The sequence below is a fragment of the Narcine bancroftii genome, chromosome 6, assembly GCF_036971445.1.
Source record: "Narcine bancroftii isolate sNarBan1 chromosome 6, sNarBan1.hap1, whole genome shotgun sequence".
Classification (NCBI taxonomy): Eukaryota; Metazoa; Chordata; class Chondrichthyes; order Torpediniformes; family Narcinidae; genus Narcine; species Narcine bancroftii.
This window is the reverse complement of record NC_091474.1, coordinates 62,734,509-62,753,722: the sequence shown is the minus strand read 5'-3', so window position 1 is coordinate 62,753,722 and position 19,214 is coordinate 62,734,509. Positions and strand designations below refer to the sequence as shown.

At 39.6% G+C, this 19,214-nt stretch overlaps 1 protein-coding gene across 6 annotated transcripts in view; it reads left to right on the top strand.

Annotated features, from left to right (window-relative positions):
- gnpat (glyceronephosphate O-acyltransferase) overlaps positions 1 to 19,214 on the top strand; it is a 58,372-nt gene that overhangs the window by 20,733 nt on the left and 18,425 nt on the right. For all 6 annotated transcript variants that reach the window (XM_069885082.1, XM_069885088.1, XM_069885086.1 and 3 more), the window contains 5 exons: positions 1,747 to 1,822; positions 10,771 to 10,922; positions 11,013 to 11,143; positions 13,872 to 14,095; positions 18,617 to 18,862. In XM_069885082.1, coding sequence (XP_069741183.1) covers positions 1,747 to 1,822; positions 10,771 to 10,922; positions 11,013 to 11,143; positions 13,872 to 14,095; positions 18,617 to 18,862 — 829 coding nt within the window. The remainder of the gene's footprint in view (positions 1 to 1,746; positions 1,823 to 10,770; positions 10,923 to 11,012; positions 11,144 to 13,871; positions 14,096 to 18,616; positions 18,863 to 19,214) is intronic.

Here is a 19,214-nt window from a genome sequence, read left to right as displayed (position 1 = left end):
TCAGCAGGTAGTAAGGGTGATGTAAATCAATGACACTGTGAGAGATGAGGGAAAGATAGTGGAAAAATGAATCTGGCACCAAGAGAAATGAGACATCATATATGTATGTATATGAAGATGAAGTGTTCATTGGGAAGGACTTGAAAGAAGCCATTAATTGTGAAGACAGAAGTGTGTAGTTTCTAAATTTTTGCAAGGTGATTTCACAGCTGTGAAATTAATTTACAAAAGCCAGATGCATTTACATGCAGCCATCTTGATTGAGTTCAAAATTCACTCTTGCTATATATTGGGTAAGATGTAGTCCACTGTTCAGAGAAATGCATGGTTCTGATTAAATATTTAATAAACTGCTTTGTAGGCCTTGCTGTCGGACAAATAGTTTGAGTTCAATTTACATTCTTGAATACCACCTCAAAACTGATAGAAAGCGTTTGGGAGGGTTTAAACTAGATTGGCAAGAAGACCGGAGCCAGAGTGTTAAGTCAGATGATGAGGCATGTGGTAGAAAGGTGGATGCAATTTGCATTGAGAATGGGCAGTGGAGAGGGCATTAATGCAGTCACTTAAAAGGATTGAAATGTGTTTATTTTAATGTGAGAAATATGAAGAATAAGGGAGATGGATGTGGAGCATGAATCAGTACACGAAATTGCAGTGCTGTGGCCATTACAGATACCTGGCTGTCACAGGGGCAGATTGGGTGCTTGATATTCTGGGTTTTAGATGTTTCAATATCATAGCTGCAACAAGGGAGGAAATCCTGGAGGGATAGTCTACTGTCAGTGTGGTTGGAATCAGAAACAGGAAGGGAGCATTCTATATTCTCTCCATTGGGAGTATTCTAAAGCAATTCCACCCCCCCACTTCCGATCTTCCATTCATCTCTAGGCTACTGAAGCACAGATATGTAGGCTGGTTTTGGAAGGGTACAAAAATAGCAGGTTTGTTGCCATAGGTGACCAACTTCAGTATTGATTGGCATTTCCTTACTGCAGAAGGGTTACATGGAGCAGGATTTGTTAGGTGTGTCCAAGCATTCCTGACACAATATGTGGACAAGCTGATAAGAGGAGAGGTCATCCTGGATCTAGTACTGGACAACGAACCTGGTCAGGTGACAGATCTCTCGGTGAGCGAGATTTTTTACGATAGTGACCACAACTCCATCACCTTTATGGAGAAAGGTTGCACGAGCTAGGGCTTTTCTCTTCAGAATGATAGAGGATGAGAGGCAACAATGGAGGCATACAAGTTTTTTGAGAGATTAGATAGAGTGGACAGAACCACCTTTCACCCCAGGGCAGCAGTGGCCAATACCAGAGGACATCCATTTTAAGGTGAGTGGAAGAAAGTTTGGGAGAGATGTCAGAGGTGGGTTCTTTTGCACAGAGTAGTGGGTGCCTGGAATGTTTTGTTGGGAGTAGTGGTGAAGGCTGATACAATGGGAACATTTAAAAGGCTCTTAGAAAAGCACATAGATGTAAAGAAAATGGAAGGCTATGGATTGTGAGGGAGAAAAGGGTTAAATTAATGGTGGATTCAGTGTATGTAGGTTGGCACAATACTGTGGGTCAAAGGGCCTGTACTGATCTGTACAACTCTACATTCTAAACCTTTGCCCTTTGGTTTCAAGGGGAAAATTATGATAATATTTTTCTGCATAAAAATTATTTGTTTGACATTAATTGATGCACATTTTCATTTTGTTAAAGCTTGCCCATTAACTTAAAACTCATTTTTCAGAATGGTGATGCTCCTGTTGAATTTTTTGTAGAGGGGACTAGAAGTCGTACTGGAAAGTCTCTGATGCCAAAATTAGGTGAGTACAGAGGTTTGTTTTAGTGATTATTGATATTTCTGATCATTTAATCTTCTCTGAGAAAAGGTGGTCCTTTTAGTTTCCATTGTAAATGGACAATTCTTTATTCTAAAATCATGCCACTTTAAAAAAAATTCTTCCACAAGGGGAAATATCCTCGAAACACGTACCCTATGAATGAACCCTGTTCAGCATTTCATATTTTATATCAACTCTAATTCATTCATATAGATGAGTAAGGATTTATTTGATCAATTTCCAACTGAAGACAGTGTTGATGTTTTTTTAACAATGGGTTTGTATTGAGCACAAAGCCAAACTTGATCACAATGGCACTGCATCCTGTGGTTTGTTTAGAACCACAGAACATTACAGCACAGAAACAGGCCTCTTCGACCCTTCTAGTCTGTGCTGAATCTTTTTTTTTCCTAGGGCCACTGACCTTCACTCAGTCCATAGCCCTCCATACCTCTCCCATCCATGTACCTGTCCAAATTCCTCTTAAATGTTAAAATTGAGCCTGAATTCACCACCTCAGCTTGAAGCTCGTTCCATACCCCCACCATTCTCTGTGTGAAGAATTTCCCCCTAAACTTTTCCCCTTTCACTTAACTCATATCCTCTGGTTTGTATCAGTGGAAAAAGGCTACTTACATTTACTCTGTCTATCCCTCTCATAATTTCAAATGCCTCTATTAAATCAAATCTCCCCTCATTCTTCTATGCTATAGGGAATAAAGTCCTAACCTGTTTAACCTTTCCCTGTAACTCAGTTCCTGATATCTGGGCAACATTCCAGTAAATCTTCTCTGCACTCTTTCTATCTTATTGATATCCTTCCTGTAGTTAGGCGCTAGAACTGCACACAATATTTCAGAATTGGCATCACCAATGTCTTATACATAACATCCCAATTCCTGTACTCAGTACTTTGATTTATGAAGGCCAGTATGCCAAAGGCTCCCTTTGCAACTCTATCCACCTGTAATGCCACTTTCAGGGAATTATGTGTCTATATTCCAAGATCCCTCTGTTCTACTGCACTCTTTTTACCGTTTACCATGTACGTCCTTGGTTTGTCCTTCCAAAATGCAACACCTCCCATTTGTCTGCATTAAAGTGCATCTGCCATTTTGCAGCTTATTTTTTCAGCTGGTCAAGCATTTTTCAAGCTTTGAAAATATTCTTCACTGTCCACAACACCTCCAATCTTAGTGTCATCTGCAAACTTGCTGTTCCAATTTACCATGTTATCGGTCAGATCATTGATTTTGATGACAAACGGCAATGATCCCAGCATTGATCCCTGAGGCACACCACTAGTCAAAGGCCTCCAGTCTGAGAAGTAATCATCCACCACCCATCCAGCCATTATCAAATCCATTTCACTACCTCACCATGAATAGATAGCCTCTGAACCTTCCTGACTAACCTCCCATGCAAGACCTTGTCAAAGTCCTTACTATAGTCCATGTAGACAACATCCACAGTCTTTCCTTCATCAACTTTCCCAGTAACCTCCTTGAAAAACTTTGATTGGTTAATCACAACCTATTGCACACAAAGCCATGTTGGCTTTCTAATTGTATATTGTTAGGTCTGCTTTGTTCATGAATGAGTGAGACAAACACCAGGCTGAGTCGAAATCAGGGTTCTTTGTTCTTTATTACCGGATTGTAACACTTGCGACTAACAAAGTTAGTCGGAGAATGCATTCTGCCGTTATCAGCAAAATGGTGATTTTTTATACCCTTGGATACATGCTTAGAACATCATCATATCATTACTTGTCCAATGACTAAAACTGTTGCTATCCTTTCCCTGCTAGCTTCCTGCCTCTCAATCCATCAATGTCTCTCTTATCTTGTAAGTACAAGGATGCATTTACATCTTGTTACAGCCCTGTACATTCCCATCTCATGATGTTTTACCTAACAGGAGTACAAGGACACCTCCCCTTCTTGTTACTGCCCTGAACAGGGTAACTCCCTACACATTCCCATCTCATGATGTTTTACCTTACAATATCCAATTTCTTGGAGCACCCTCCAAAAACTTACCTACTACTAATGTCAGGCTCATCGACCTATATTTTACTTTTGAAGCCTTTTTTAAACAATGGAACAACAATGGCACCACACCGGTGGCTAAGGACATTTTAAATATTTCTGCCAGAGCCCCTGCAATTTCTACACTAGCCTCCCTCAAGGTCCGAAATAATATCTTTTCACGCCCTGGAGATTTATTCACCTTTACTTGCTTAAAGACAGCAAGCACTTCTTCCTCTTTAATCTTTAGGTTCCATGACCTCACTGCTTGTTTTCCTTACTTCCCATTACTGTTTTTCTGAGCGATTACTGATGGAAAAAAACATTCAGGACCTCTCCCATCTCTATTGGCTCTATACAAAGCCAACCTCTCTGATCCTCAAGGGGACCAATTTTGTCCCTTACTATTTTTTTGCTCTTAATATACCTGTAGAAACCCTTAGGATTTTCCTTCGCATTGTCTTCCTCATGTCTTTCAGCCTTCCTGGTTTCTTTCTTGAGGTTTTTAATGCATTTTTTATACTCCTCAAATACCTCATTTGCTTCATGTTGCCTATACCTGTTATACATCTCTCTCTTCTTCCAAACCAGTTCCCCAATATCCCTCAAAAACCAAGGTTCCCTATGCCTTCTAACCTTGCCTTTGATCTTGACAGGAACATGCAAACTCTGTATTCTCAATATTTCACCTCTGAAGGTCCTCCACTTGTACATCTTGCCCGAAAACAATTTATCCCAATCCAAACATTCTAGATCATTTTTCATTTCCTCAAAATTGGCCTTTCCCCAATTTAGAATCTTAACCTGTGGCCTAGTCCTATCCTTCTCCATAATTAACTTGAAACTAATGGCATTATGATCACTTGGCCCAAAATGTTCCCCTACACATATTTCTGTCATCTGTCCTGTCTCATTTCCTAATAAGAGGTCCAGTATTGCGCACTCTCTCTAGTTGGTACCTCTATAGATTGATTTAGAAAACTTTCCTGAACATATTTGACAAACTCCAAGCCATCCAGCTCTTTTACAGTATGGGAATCCCAGTCAATATGTACAAATTTAAAATCTCCTATTATCAGAACCTTAAATTTCCTGCAGCTGTTTGCTATCTGTCTACAGATTTACTCCTCCAATTCTCACTGACTATTGAGCGGTCTATAAATACCACCCCATGAGTGTGGTCATACCTTTCCTGTTCCTCAGCTCAACCCATATAGCCTCAGTAAGCGAGCCCTCTGGACTGTCCTGCCTGAGCACAGCTGTGTTATTTTCCCTGATGATCAATGCCACTCCTCCCTCTTTCCTCCACCCCCCCTCCCCCCCATGTTCTATCGGTTTGATATTCCCTAGATTTGCTGCTTTTAGAAATAATACAGAATAAAAATCACTCAACTTTTTGTAGATGCAAAACCAGTCTTTAGATGGAGTTGAATATGTACAATCATCAACAGTCCACTAAGTGGAGTAGCATGCGACCTACTCCATATTAGATCTAATTATGCACCGACTATAAATTGAAAGGTTGACACTAATATTTAGAAATCATATAAAATTGACCCAAGCTATACAAAGATCTTTATAGATCTCACTTTATTCAAAATACAAAAATATCTACTCTATTTAATAACCATTGACAGAATTATCAATAAATGATGACTTTTTCTGCAAATTATATTCTCTCAAAAACTTGTTAGTAATGAAAGGGCATTGATTTCCATTTCTGATATAAAACTAATCCTTCTGATATGAGCCCTCCTGCTAAATAATTTTTTTAAAATTTTATTTTAAAAGTTTTCCATGCGTGTAATAATATCAAAGTTCAAAATATGACAATCAATTACTAATCTCGTCTATTCTTTGGCTTGGCTTCGCGGACGAAGATTTATGGAGGGGGTAAAAAAGTCCACGTCAGCTGCAGGCTCGTTTGTGGCTGACCAGTCCGATGCGGGACAGGCAGACACGATTGCAGCGGTTGCAAGGGAAAATTGGTTGGTTGGGGTTGGGTGTTGGGTTTTTCCTCCTTTGCCTTTTGTCAGTGAGGTGGGCTCTGCGGTCTTCTTCAAAGGAGGCTGCTGCCCGCCAAACTGTGAGGCGCCAAGATGCACGGTTTGAGGCGTTATCAGCCCACTGGCGGTGGTCAATGTGGCAGGCACCAAGAGATTTCTTTAGGCAGTCCTTGTACCTTTTCTTTGGTGCACCTCTGTCACGGTGGCCAGTGGAGAGCTCGCCATATAATACGATCTTGGGAAGGCGATGGTCCTCCATTCTGGAGACGTGACCCATCCAGCGCAGCTGGATCTTCAGCAGCGTGGACTCGATGCTGTCGACCTCTGCCATCTCGAGTACCTCGACGTTAGGGGTGTGAGCGCTCCAATGGATGTTGAGGATGGAGCGGAGACAACGCTGGTGGAAGCGTTCTAGGAGCCGTAGGTGGTGCCGGTAGAGGACCCATGATTCGGAGCCGAACAGGAGTGTGGGTATGACAACGGCTCTGTATACGCTTATCTTTGTGAGGTTTTTCAGTTGGTTGTTTTTCCAGACTCTTTTGTGTAGTCTTCCAAAGGCGCTATTTGCCTTGGCGAGTCTGTTGTCTATCTCATTGTCGATCCTTGCATCTGATGAAATGGTGCAGCCGAGATAGGTAAACTGGTTGACCGTTTTGAGTTTTGTGTGCCCGATGGAGATGTGGGGGGGCTGGTAGTCATGGTGGGGAGCTGGCTGATGGAGGACCTCAGTTTTCTTCAGGCTGACTTCCAGGCCAAACATTTTGGCAGTTTCCGCAAAGCAGGACGTCAAGCGCTGAAGAGCTGGCTCTGAATGGGCAACTAAAGCGGCATCATCTGCAAAGAGTAGTTCACGGACAAGTTTCTCTTGTGTCTTGGTGTGAGCTTGCAGGCGCCTCAGATTGAAGAGACTGCCATCCGTGCGGTACCGGATGTAAACAGCGTCTTCATTGTTGGGGTCTTTCATGGCTTGGTTCAGCATCATGCTGAAGAAGATTGAAAAGAGGGTTGGTGCGAGAACACAGCCTTGCTTCACGCCATTGTTAATGGAGAAGGGTTCAGAGAGCTCATTGCTGTATCTGACCCGACCTTGTTGGTTTTCGTCTATTACATTATGATATAAACCCCAACCCCCCTCCCCCAACTAAACTAACCCCAAAAAAGGATAAAGAAAGAGAGAAATAAATGAAATATCTAAGAAAACATAAAAGTAAAGAAAAATAAGAAACTAGAATAGAAACCTGGTTTCTGGAAGTTCCCCCTCACCACACGGAATTAATCGTTTTTAACTTTTAATACTTTTAAAGAGGTTAACGAAGTTTGAGGATTAAGGAAAAGGTCAATAATTTAATTCCCTCACTTCTTAAATGCGGGCTCCAAATTTTCAAAAATGCTTCATACTTAGTTCTCAAATAATGAGAGACCTTCTCCAAAGGGACACAACAATGATTTCTGCATTCCGACGTTCCAAACCCAAATGAATATCTGATTTCCATGTCACTGATCTTCATTTTCTTGCCACTGCTAAAGCAATCTTTAAAAATTGTTTTTGATATGTAGATAATTTCAATTTCAGTCTTGTCCCTTAAATATTACCCAATAAGAATAACATTGGAGTCTGTGGAAATTTAAGTCCCTTAACCCGTTCGAGATAAACCACCAAATTTGACCAAAAAGGTCTCTTTAGACCAAGACCAAGTAAAATGTGAAAATGTACCTACCTCCTGACTTCAATCTATTTAGCTTTTGTGGAGTAAGATATAGTTGATGTAGGAGATTATATTGAACTATATAATCTATATAGATATAATCTATATCTAACATTTTTAGTATTAGTCAGATTATCCCAAGCACAACACTGACCATATTGTTTCATCAATATTAACATTCAAATCTGTCTCCCAACATTGTCTAGACTTATGAATCCCCTGTTTAAAATTTCCCTTCTGCAATAAAGTATACAAAGCTGAAATAAATTTAATATATCTACTACGTATTAATATTTCTACATCACGACATTTTGGTCATAACATTGTTGGACCCAGTTTATCTCTTAAATAAGCCCACAATTGATCATTACAAAAAGGGTATTATTTTGTATCCCATATTTAGTTTTAATTGGTCGATTGTCATTAAGTTTCTTCCTACATAGCAATCTTCTGCCTATCTAATTCCTTTCCAAAGCCAAATATTAAGAAATTGGTTATCCATTGAAAATGGAATGTCAATTTTGCATCAGAGTCATTTTAGATTGGACAGCGCTCCTTGTCCCAATTTCATCATTTACTTTATTCCAAATATTAATCAAATGCTTCAACAAAGGTTCTTACTTCTCCCTAGATAATAACTTTGCTTCCCATTTATATATAAAATCTGCAGGTTTCTTCCCCTATTTTGTCTGTTTCTATTTTAATCCATACTGGCTTTTCTTCTTCATCAAAGAAGGAAGTTTAAAAATCTCCACTGAGCTGCTTTATAGTCATTTTTAAAATTCAGTAGTTGCAAAACTCCTAACTCAAATTTCCAAGTCAATTTATCTAGAGATTCTCAATATCTTACCCTTCCAAAGAAATTTTCTGATCTATTAATTTATATTTGACTCAGTTTTAATTGCATTAATAGTTCTTGAAACTTGTTCTGTTTTCAGTTGCCAAGCAAGAACCTATGAGCTCTTTCACCCAACTCATAGTATCTCTGCTTAGTTCTCATTCTATATGTTTGTATACTGAAGTTTCTTATTTATAATAATCAAAACATGTTATCTCTTTTTTTCAATTGGTACAATTCTTTCATGTAGTCCCTCTTAATTTTAGAGGTATAATTTCTCCCCTTAAATAAGCCTTCATCGCATCCCATAAAATAAACCATAAAGGCACTCCTTTTGATGGTCTCTTGTCCTTTTTTTTTTCTTTTTCCTTTTATAAGGGGATAGAGGGGAGGAGAGTGGTATATGGGGGGGGAATTTCTTTATTTTATTTTAAAATATATAATGGCATGTGTCTTTGTATTTGATTTGTATTAAGTATGTGAATTCTTTGTAGTTTTAAATTTATAAATAAAGTTTTTTAAAAAACCTGCTAAAATCATTATATGTCTTCTTTAACTGTAGGTTTGATTGTTTTTACTGCATTCTTGGCTTGCATGTCTTCCATCTTCATCTTTTAAGGACATCTAAATCTAACTTAGAGCATCTTATTCATCCATCATCTCTGGATGTTGGCTCCTTGTTGAGCAGTGCCTTGTTTTAAAAGTTCTCAATCTTCTTGTCAAGTCCCAACAGTTTCTCCAATCCCTATCTCTAACCTCCTCCCACCCCTCAACTCTCCAAGCACTGTGCTTTAGACATAACATTCTCAATGTTAATAGCTTTAGTTATTGGGCTATGAAGGTCTTGAATTCCCAACATAAACTCTTCCAAATCACTATCTTTCCTTCCTCCTTTACTTCAATTAAATTTTCAGTCACTAGTCCTAAACTGTTCTTTTGTGACTATTGGATGTTACTTGGAGAATTGGGAGAGAAAACTAGTTTAAGTTTGCTAAGAATGCAGGAAAAGTTAACAACTCTGATAAAGTGAGGACAGGGTTTACTCTGGTGATAAATTATCGATGAAGCTATTTGGCTGATAGATTAATGGGGGAATCACAAATGAAGGAAATGTGAAATGCAGAGATGTGGGAAATGTTCAGCAGTGGGCGTTGGGCCTCATTAGAAGTGCAGAGCTAGCCTGGTCTCATTCTGGCATACAATCTATCCCCTTTTCATTCACCCTGCAACTTAAAACTTTCCCCTCTCTCCTGTTTATGACCAAGGGTCTCTGACCTGAAATACTCTGTTTCTCTTTCCACAGATGCTGCCTGAACTGCTGAGTATTTCAAGTATTTTTCTTTTATTTCAGATGTCCAGTGTCCACCATCTTTTGATTTTCATTGACTGCTATTTGACTCTGCTTGTGGAAGCATTTTTGCATTTCTCAATCTATTAGCAAATTTAAAAAAAAATAATTCAGACATGATCAAAAGGCAATTTTTTTTGTATTGCTTGGGTGACTCTGTGGCATGCAAATGAATGAAAACAAACATTTGGAAATACTGCACTTATGGAACTGTCAAAGATGGACATTAATCTTGATTTTCTATGTAATATAAATGTAAACAGAAATGGCAGTAATAAAATGTTGGCCAGCTTCCAGAAGCCTCAGGCCCTAACAGGGAGCCTGATTCCTTACTCCTCTTCTGCAAAGTGCTAGAGGATTTATGGCCTTCATGTGAAAATGTTGACAGTTTAATCCCTCATAAATGTTGTTATGCAGAACAAATATTTGTACCTTTAGAATGGACAGGATTTGAGAATGCTACCACAGAGCCATGGTTAACACCTATGCAAAAATTCACTTAAACATTTTAAATACATCTAATATTTGGGAAATTATTAAGTTGATCACAAAAATAATGGCAAAACAGTTCGTGATTTCCAGCATGAGAATGGGACAACTACATTTCAAATCAATGCAATATAATTTCCTCTTTGCAATAGGGATATCAATCTGAAGGTAATTTTGATTTTTAGGAAGCAATATTTGATCTGTGGGAAACAGACAATCTCCAGCTTAAGTGCTTTTCAACCTTAAAAATCTTACCAGCATCGTGCTGCTGATGCTTGGAGTTCCATGCAATTCAGAGCCAGGCAGACGTCAATGCCACTGGTTTAAGGCTGATAGTTACAGTATCAAGTTGCCGTCAAGTAAGTTGATTATATTTTATAGTATGGTAGTATTGTAGAATTGCACTTTCAATATAATTGTGAATATTTCATGCTGTAAGTAATATTTTATAATATTTGTATAATGTTTCTCTTTTTTTTTCACTTTGCTTTCTTAAAATGTTCTCTCTTATAGGACTGTTAAACATAGCAATCGACCCCTATCTGGTGGGGGAAGTTTTTGACATGTACTTAATTCCCATAAGTATAAGCTATGAGCGAATCCTGGAGGAGTCCCTCTATGCACGTGAACTTTTAGGCGTTCCAAAGCCAAAGGAATCAACTTCGGTGTGTTCAAATTTCTTGTAATTTCTATGTTTTAGCTGTTTTCTGAAAATATAAATGAAAATGGGTGACCAATTTTTTTTCTTTTAAAAGGGTTTACTGAAGGCCAGGAAAATTCTTAGTGAAAACTTTGGAAGCATACATGTTTACTTTGGACAACCTGTATCAGTGCGATCCCTAGCAACAGGAATTTTGAGGAGATCTCATTATAATTTGTTACCCAGGTCAGTTATCAACATGTAAAATAGCTTATTAATAAAAGAATACATTAAAGTTCTCTTTAATAAAATAAAATAACAACTCATAGCTATCTTGTCAGGCTAGAATTGTGGAACAATTGGCCCAATGACTAGAATGGAGAAAATGCTTGAAGATGTTATAAATGGAGGTAGTCCATTCTCATCAAAAAAGCAAACAGATAGAATTAGTAATTATCACGATGAAAATAATAGATAATTCCCTGGGATAATATATTAAAGCAATCCACTTCTGCATCCTTGTAACTCGATCATTGAGATTTCCTACCCCAGTCCTGGTTTAAGCTGTATTTGTGCCTTTGGTGTTATACAATAGAGCCATTGAACATTACAGCACAGAAACAGGCTCTTTGGCCCTTGTAGTCTATACCAAACTATTATTCAAACTAGCACCAAACTAGTTCCACTGAACTGCATCCTATCCATACCCCTCCCATCCAGGTACCTGTCCATATTTATCTTAAATTTTAAGATTGAGCCTGCATTCACCACTTCAGCTGGCAGCTCATTCCACGCTCCCACTACTCTTTGAGTGAAGAAATTTTCCCTTAATGTTTCTCTAAACTTCTCTCCTTTCACCTTTAACCTTTAACCGTTAGTTCGTATCTTACCTAACATCAGAGGAAAAAACCAAGTTCCATTTACTCTTATGCCCATCATAATTTTGTAAACCTCTATCAAATCCCCCCTCATTTTTCTACAATCCAGGAAATAAAGTCCTAACCTGTTTAATCTTTCCCTGTAACTTAGTTCCTGAAGTCCAAGCAACATCCTAGTAAATCTCTGCTCTTTTTCAATTTTATTGCTATCTTTCCTGTAAAACTGCATGCAATACTCCAAATGTGGTCATACCAATGTCTTGTAAAATGTTACAATAACATCTCAACTCCTACAACTCATAACTCCTACTTTGATTTATGAAGCCAATGTGCCAAAAGCTCTCTTTATAACCCTATCTACTTGTGACACCACTTTCAGGGAATTATGTATCTGTGTTCCCAAGTCCCTCTGTTCTACCGCACTCCTCAGTACCCTACCATTTATCGTGTATATCCTTTCTTGGTTTGTCCTTCAAAAATGCAACACCTCACACTTATCTGCATTAAATCTCATCTTCCAATTTGCAGCCCATTTTTCCAGCTGGTCCAGATCTCTCTACAAGCTTTAAAAGCCTTCCTTGCTGTCCACTATACCTCCACTCTTTGTGTCATCAGCAAACTTGCTTATCCTACTTTCCATATTATCATCTGGACCATTTATATGGATGACAAACTGCAATGGATCCAACACTGATCGTTCAGGTCCACCACTAGTCACGCAACTCCTCTCCTGAATGATGTGGAGTTCATCCAACTCGAGTTTCAATTCTCTAACGTGGTTTGTATGAGCTAAAATGGGTTGCACTTCTCACAGAAGTAGTAATCAGGAATACTGTTTCCTTCCCTGACTCTCCATATTCTGTAAGAGGAGCATGTCCCTGTCCTGGCTGTCAATCCACTGACTATGAAATAGAGGGGAAATAAAATTAGAAAATCCTGTCCCTTCTTGCTGAGTCCTTTTGTTCCAACAGGGCTGCTTCGCAGCTCCCCGGCCCCTGCATCGCACCTCCCCGACCCTTGCATCGCACCTCCCCGACCCCTGCATCGCACCTCCCCGACCCCTGCTCCGCACCTCCCCGACCCCTGCTCCGCACCTCCCCGACCCCTGCTCCGCACCTCCCCGACCCCTGCTCCGCACCTCCCCGACCCCTGCTCCGCACCTCCCCGACCCCTGCTCCGCACCTCCCCGACCCCTGCTCCGCACCTCCCCGACCCCTGCTCCGCACCTCCCCGACCCCTGCTCCGCACCTCCCCGACCCCTGCTCCGCACCTCCCCGACCCCTGCTCCGCACCTCCCCGGCCCCTGCTCCGCACCTCCCCGGCCCCTGCTCCGCTCCTCCCCGGCCCCTGCTCCGCAGCTCCCCGGCCCCTGCTCCGCAGCTCCCCGGCCCCTGCTTCGCAGCTCCCCGGCCCCTGCTCCGCAGCTCCCCGGCCCCTGCTCCGCAGCTCCCCGGCCCCTGCTTCGCAGCTCCCCGGCCCCTGCTTCGCAGCTCCCCGGCCCCTGCTTCGCAGCTCCCCGGCCCCTGCTTCGCAGCTCCCCGGCCCCTGCTTCGCAGCTCCCCGGCCCCTGCTTCGCAGCTCCCCGGCCCCTGCTTCGCAGCTCCCCGGCCCCTGCTTCGCACCTCCCCGATCCCTGCTTCGCAGCTCCCCGACCCCTGCTTCGCAGCACCTCGACCCCTGCTCACTGTAGCCTCTTGCATATTGGCCACTTTAACAATGGCAACTCTGCTTGAGGTTTTCGTTCTATGTGCTGCTCAGTCTGTATCAGTGACTCCAACCAATCAACGAGGTTCTCACTCCGCTTCTATTTATACTCACCTGAAACAAAGCATAGCTTCCCGCACTCATCAATCGCCAAGGTTCAATAAGTGGAACCTGCTCCTTTCATGTAGAAATAAGATCCAATTTAATATGTTATGCATGTTAATTGGAGGCTTATAATCTTCAAAGTGAAAAGCACTGAGCCTGACACTATTTTTGAGACGAAATTGACTATTATACCTCTGTTTTGTTAGTTAATCCTCTGCCAACTCCTGCTGAATTAGATGGCACACAAAGATCATTTTAACATATGATTCTTTTGAACTTTCAAACAGGCATATTCCACGAAGACCCTCTGGAGAGGTGTACAGGTTTCTTGATGCTTTAGGCCATAAAATTGTAGCGTTGCAGCAGAAAAATATGGTCATTAGTCCCTGGGTACTGATGGCCACAGTGATCATCCAAAACCTGCCGAGCCTAACTCTGTCAGATCTTACCAGGCAGACACTGTGGCTGAAAACAATTGCAGAAACATTTGGTGCTTTCATCGACTGGCCAGGTAAATAGGTTTTCTTTTATAAAATTTATCAATTTTGATAACACGTGTCCTTTCCAGTAATGCAGCTGATGGTGATCAAGAGCCGAGAGTAGAAGGCTACTTTGCTATCCCTCCTGTTAACATCTTTCCTGACCTCCCTTTTAACTGCTCTAGAATATATCCCTATATAAATGACGATGCAGGCTGTTGTTCAGAACATCTTTATCTTGATCTGCTACTCCAGAGATGATTTGCCTGCATTAACCATATCCATTTTCCTTTGCATTGCGTGTAATTACAGCCACTGAGAGGTTTTTTTTGCTTTCCACCCAGCAATTTCAAATATACTAGTGCTCCTTGATATTAGACTCGGACAAGTGCAATGTTATAGATTCATTATAGATTCTGTAATTTTTGAAAATTGGCTGACGGTCATTGAAACATGTTGATGGGCGGAGACTTTCATTTCTGCCTGGATCCGGTTTTGGATAGATCAGGAAGGAAATATACCAGGACAAATGCAGCTAAAACTACCTTGGGGTTAATGGAGGAGCTGAACATGATTGATATCTGGAGAAGGCTTCACCCTAGAGAGAGGGATTATTCCTTCTATGTAAGACTTGAGGATAGATTTTTTTTGTTTCAGCCCATTTACAAGGTAGGATCATGGAAACTAAATACAAGGTGAGACTCTTATCAGACCACTCACCTTTGGTATTGACTATTGCTATGCCAGATAAGAAGGAGACTGTCTAGATGGTGCCTTAATACATTGCTGTTTAAAAAGGCCAGATTTTTGTAATTTTATTTGGACCCAAATAACTCTGTTCTGTGAGACCAACTGTAATTCCACTGTGGATAAACTTCTATGGGACACATTAAAAGTATAATCGAGAGGTCAAATAATTAGCTATGCCTCTAGGATTAAAAAAGAGTATACAAGGGAGGTAAAAGATTAGAAAAGGAGATATAGTTTTGGAAAAGGACCTTCAATGAGTGAGCTCTGAGGTTAAACACAGATTGTTAATTAATTAAAAAATATTGTATAATACAATATATACACATAAAATGGAAAAAATGATAACCAGATCTAAACACAAATACTATGAGCTAGGAGAAAGATAAGGTCCTCTCCTGGCAGTTGAAAACCTAACAAGCCTTCAGAACAATAATTGCATTCAAGCTAGACTCGGACAGGATCTCTTACAAACTGGAGGATATAAATGAAGTTTTTAAGCAATGTTCTAAACATTTCCTTTACTCAAATTGAGATAGGGGAAGCGTTGGCCTCCTTGCAAATTAATAAATCCCTGGGAGAGAATGGATTTCCACCAGAATTTTATAAAGAAATTAAAAATTTATTAATACTTCTGTTTAGGGATATATTAGATCAGGCAGTGGTGACCACACTCTCCCAGAGTCTTTTTCGACAGCAGTTATTACGGTGATTCCCAAAAAAGATAACGATCCATTGAAACTGTCATTTTATAGACACATGTCACTTTTGAATACAGACTATAAGATTATTGCCAAAGCCTTGGCAACTTATTTGCCTAAATTAATGCACGCTGATCAAACTGGCTTTGTGCAGGGGAGGTAATTGCTCAGTATTATATATCTGGCGCAAAAAAGAGATGACTTAAGTGTTGCCATTGCTCTAGATGCAGAGAAAGCCTTTGAAGTGAGACTTTCTATTCAAAGTGCTGGAAAAAATTTGGACTAGGACAAACATTTATTTATTGGGTTAGAGCTCTATATTCTGAGCCTAAAGCTAAAGTAATAACTAATGGTCATATTTCATCAGCATTCTCACTGTCCAGATCTAGTAGACAAAGTTGTCCATTATCTCCAGCTCTTTTCCTTCTGGCTATTGAACCATTAGCAGAATCCATCCGTCTAGATCCAGACGTAAAGGGTTTCAGGATCAATCAGGAAGAAAGTAAAATCAGTTTGTGTTCTAATGTATCTGACAGAACCAGTTAATTCATTACAAAAATTATATTTTAACTTGGAAGCTTTGGGACTATATTGGGTTATAAAATCAATTGGGACAAGAGTGAAGTTATGCCACTTACGGGTGAGAATTATGAACAAATTAAGAGAAATTCTCAATTTAAGAGGCCGCTCAATGGAATTAAATATTTAGGTATTAAGGTAGATAACAAATGCAGAATTTCCATGGTGGAAAATTGAGAATGATCTTAATAAATGGGTGACCCTTCCAATAACTTTGGTTGGAAGGGTCAACTGTATTAAAATGAATGTGCTGCCTAGAGTACAATTATTTTTCAACGTTTGCCTGTTGCTACACCTCAGAGATACTTTCAAAACCTTAATAAATGCATGAGGAGTCTCTATTGATAAATTATCTTGGAATTATGAATTGGGAGGATTAACGCTCCTGGATTTAAAAAAATATATCGTTGGGCAACCCAACTGAAGTTTGTCACCTCCCTCTTTGACGGAGGAGGCAAGTCTTTATGGGTAAAATTGGACTTGCATAAGGTCGGTAGGAGGATAGCAGAAAATCTTGTATATAAATGGAATTCTAACTTATTATCTGGCCCTAAAGAAGCCCCGCCATTAAAGTATATAATTACAATATGGAATAAAATTAATTGTCAAATTGGAGACCGGGTGTGGGGGGGGTTCGTTCACCTAAAACACCCCTGGCTCAGAATATGTTCATTCCATTAACAATTGATAATAAAATCCTGGACACTTGGTCCCAAAGAGAGTCAAGTGAATTGAGGATTGTTATGAGCAGGGACAATTTATGACATTTGAGGAAATTAGGAATAAATATGGAGTTTTAAATGCATCTTTTTTCTGCTATCTTCAGTTAAGATCTTATTTAAGGGACAAATTAGGTCCATCACTAACCTTACCACAGGGTAGCAAAATAGAGACTCTGGTTCGTAAGGGAAGCACAAAAAAATTTATTTCAAAAATGTGTTCCTTACTTCAGGCGGGAACCCCTAAACAAGGGCTTGATAAATCAAGACAAAGGTGGGAATCAGATTTGGGATATAGAAATTGATCCGCTTTGCTGGTCTGACTTATGTCAGGACAGAATGATTAACACGATCAATGTAAGGTATTGGCTGGTGTAATATAACTTATGCATCAGCTATACCTCACTCCACAAAAGTTACATAAATTCAAATCAGAAATATCAGACCAATGTTTTCGAAGTGCTCAAGAAATAGATACTTTCTTGCATTCAACCTGGTCATGTCCTAAAGTGAGGCCTTCCTGAGAAGATTTGGGTAATCTCCTGGAAAGAAATTACCGGAATTCAGTACTTCAGGTACCTGAATTATTTTTATTGGGGAATTTAGAAGATGCAAGACCTAAAATGAGGCTGTCAAAGGTATCAATTAAAATTTGTTAAGCTCGCTTTAGCAGTGGGCAGGAAATGTATAGCAGTTGCTTGGAAATCTGATTCCCACCAAGTTTCTGCTGGAAGATAGAAATACATAATTGTGTTCCCCTGGAGAAGATCACCTATAACCTCAGAAACAGGTATGATGGATTTTCAAGAATATGGAATTCATACAGTGGGGAAAATCTTTGACAATCCCCCCCTTCCTGTCTCTTCTCCCTGGTGCTCACAGCGCCGAGGACCCTAGATAAGTCAGGTTATTTGTCCCTTGATGGGAGTGGGGGTTATCCTAGATGAAGCTATTTTTTTAATTTTTTCTTATTCTTTCTCTTCTTTTTCTTTTCTTTCTTCTTGTTTCTTGGGTGGGGGTGGGTTGGAGGGTGATTTTGTTCTTTATTATCTTTTTCTCCCTTTGGATTAACATGGACATTGAATTTGCATTTTTGTATTATTGGAATTTTTTTCTTCTTACCACATGTTGATTCTTTTTTCACATTCTTTAATATCGACGTGTGGATCAATATTTGAATTATTTTGAATATTATTGATATGGAACTTTTTCTTTTTGATTCTTCATTTTGACTGCCTGTTGATTGAAAATTCTGAAAATAAAATATTCAAAAACAAAAAAAATCCTCTTTATTCTTGTGTTCAAAACTATCTACCTCTGACAGATGAGATGACTTTATACTTTGAACAACGTTTTGATCCAAAACTAAAATTAGGCGACACAGTTGGAGTAGCGGTTAGCGCCACGCCTTTGCTGCTCCAGTGATTGGGAACATGGTTTGAATCCCATGCTGTCTGTAAGGAGTTTGTATGTTCTCCCCTTGTCTGCGTGGGTTCTCCCTGGGGGCTCCGGTTTCCTCCCACCCTTCAAAATGTACTGGGGATGTAGGTTAACTGGGTGTAAATTGGGTGGCATGGACTTGTGGGTTGAAATGGGCTGTTAAAATGAAAAAAAAATTAAATTTAAATGTAAAAAATGTTTTTAAATAATTTTTTAAAATTTATTGTTATTGCTGAAGATAAACCAACAAAGCAATTTAGAATGCTTTAATCACATGATTATGTCCAGTTTCTCTCAGATATTTTTTGATTCTATTCCTTGTGTATACAATGAAGTGAATGCACTGATGACCTTCAACCTTTTGCAGATAATGTAACGCCTGACAAAGTGATTTGTTCCAGTCTTGCCCTATATCACAATATAGTGAAAACAATCAAAGACCACATTGTGCTTTGCCAAGAAGACACGCAAGCTAAATTCACAATGGAAAACATTTTCAAGCACACTGTCACAACGTTAATGTGTGCCTCCTACAGAAATCAAATACTGCATATCTTTGTGCGCCCTGCCTTGGTAGCAATTGCATTTCAAAATGCACAAAGTCGCAGGAGAGGTAAATATGTAACTTTTTAAATTTCCATTGTCCTTTATGTAAAGCAAGTAGACACACAGTTTTTCTTTCATCTTTGAAATTTGGATTTAAATCTATAACAGGCAAATTCAATGAAAGTTCTCTCTGCTGGTTGTGTGGATCATTTGTAAAGCAAAAATAAGTGGAGTTCCTGTTATAGGCAGTTGCCAGAGAAATAATAATATTGAACTCTACAAGTTTAAGAGATGGGTTAGGCCACAGTATTCAGGTGGGTACAAAGATCCGAGAGAGAATGTGATCATTACCTAACTTAATTTCAACAAAAAAACCTTCATATGGTCCATCATTTTAATAAGTACAACAAATTAAAGGT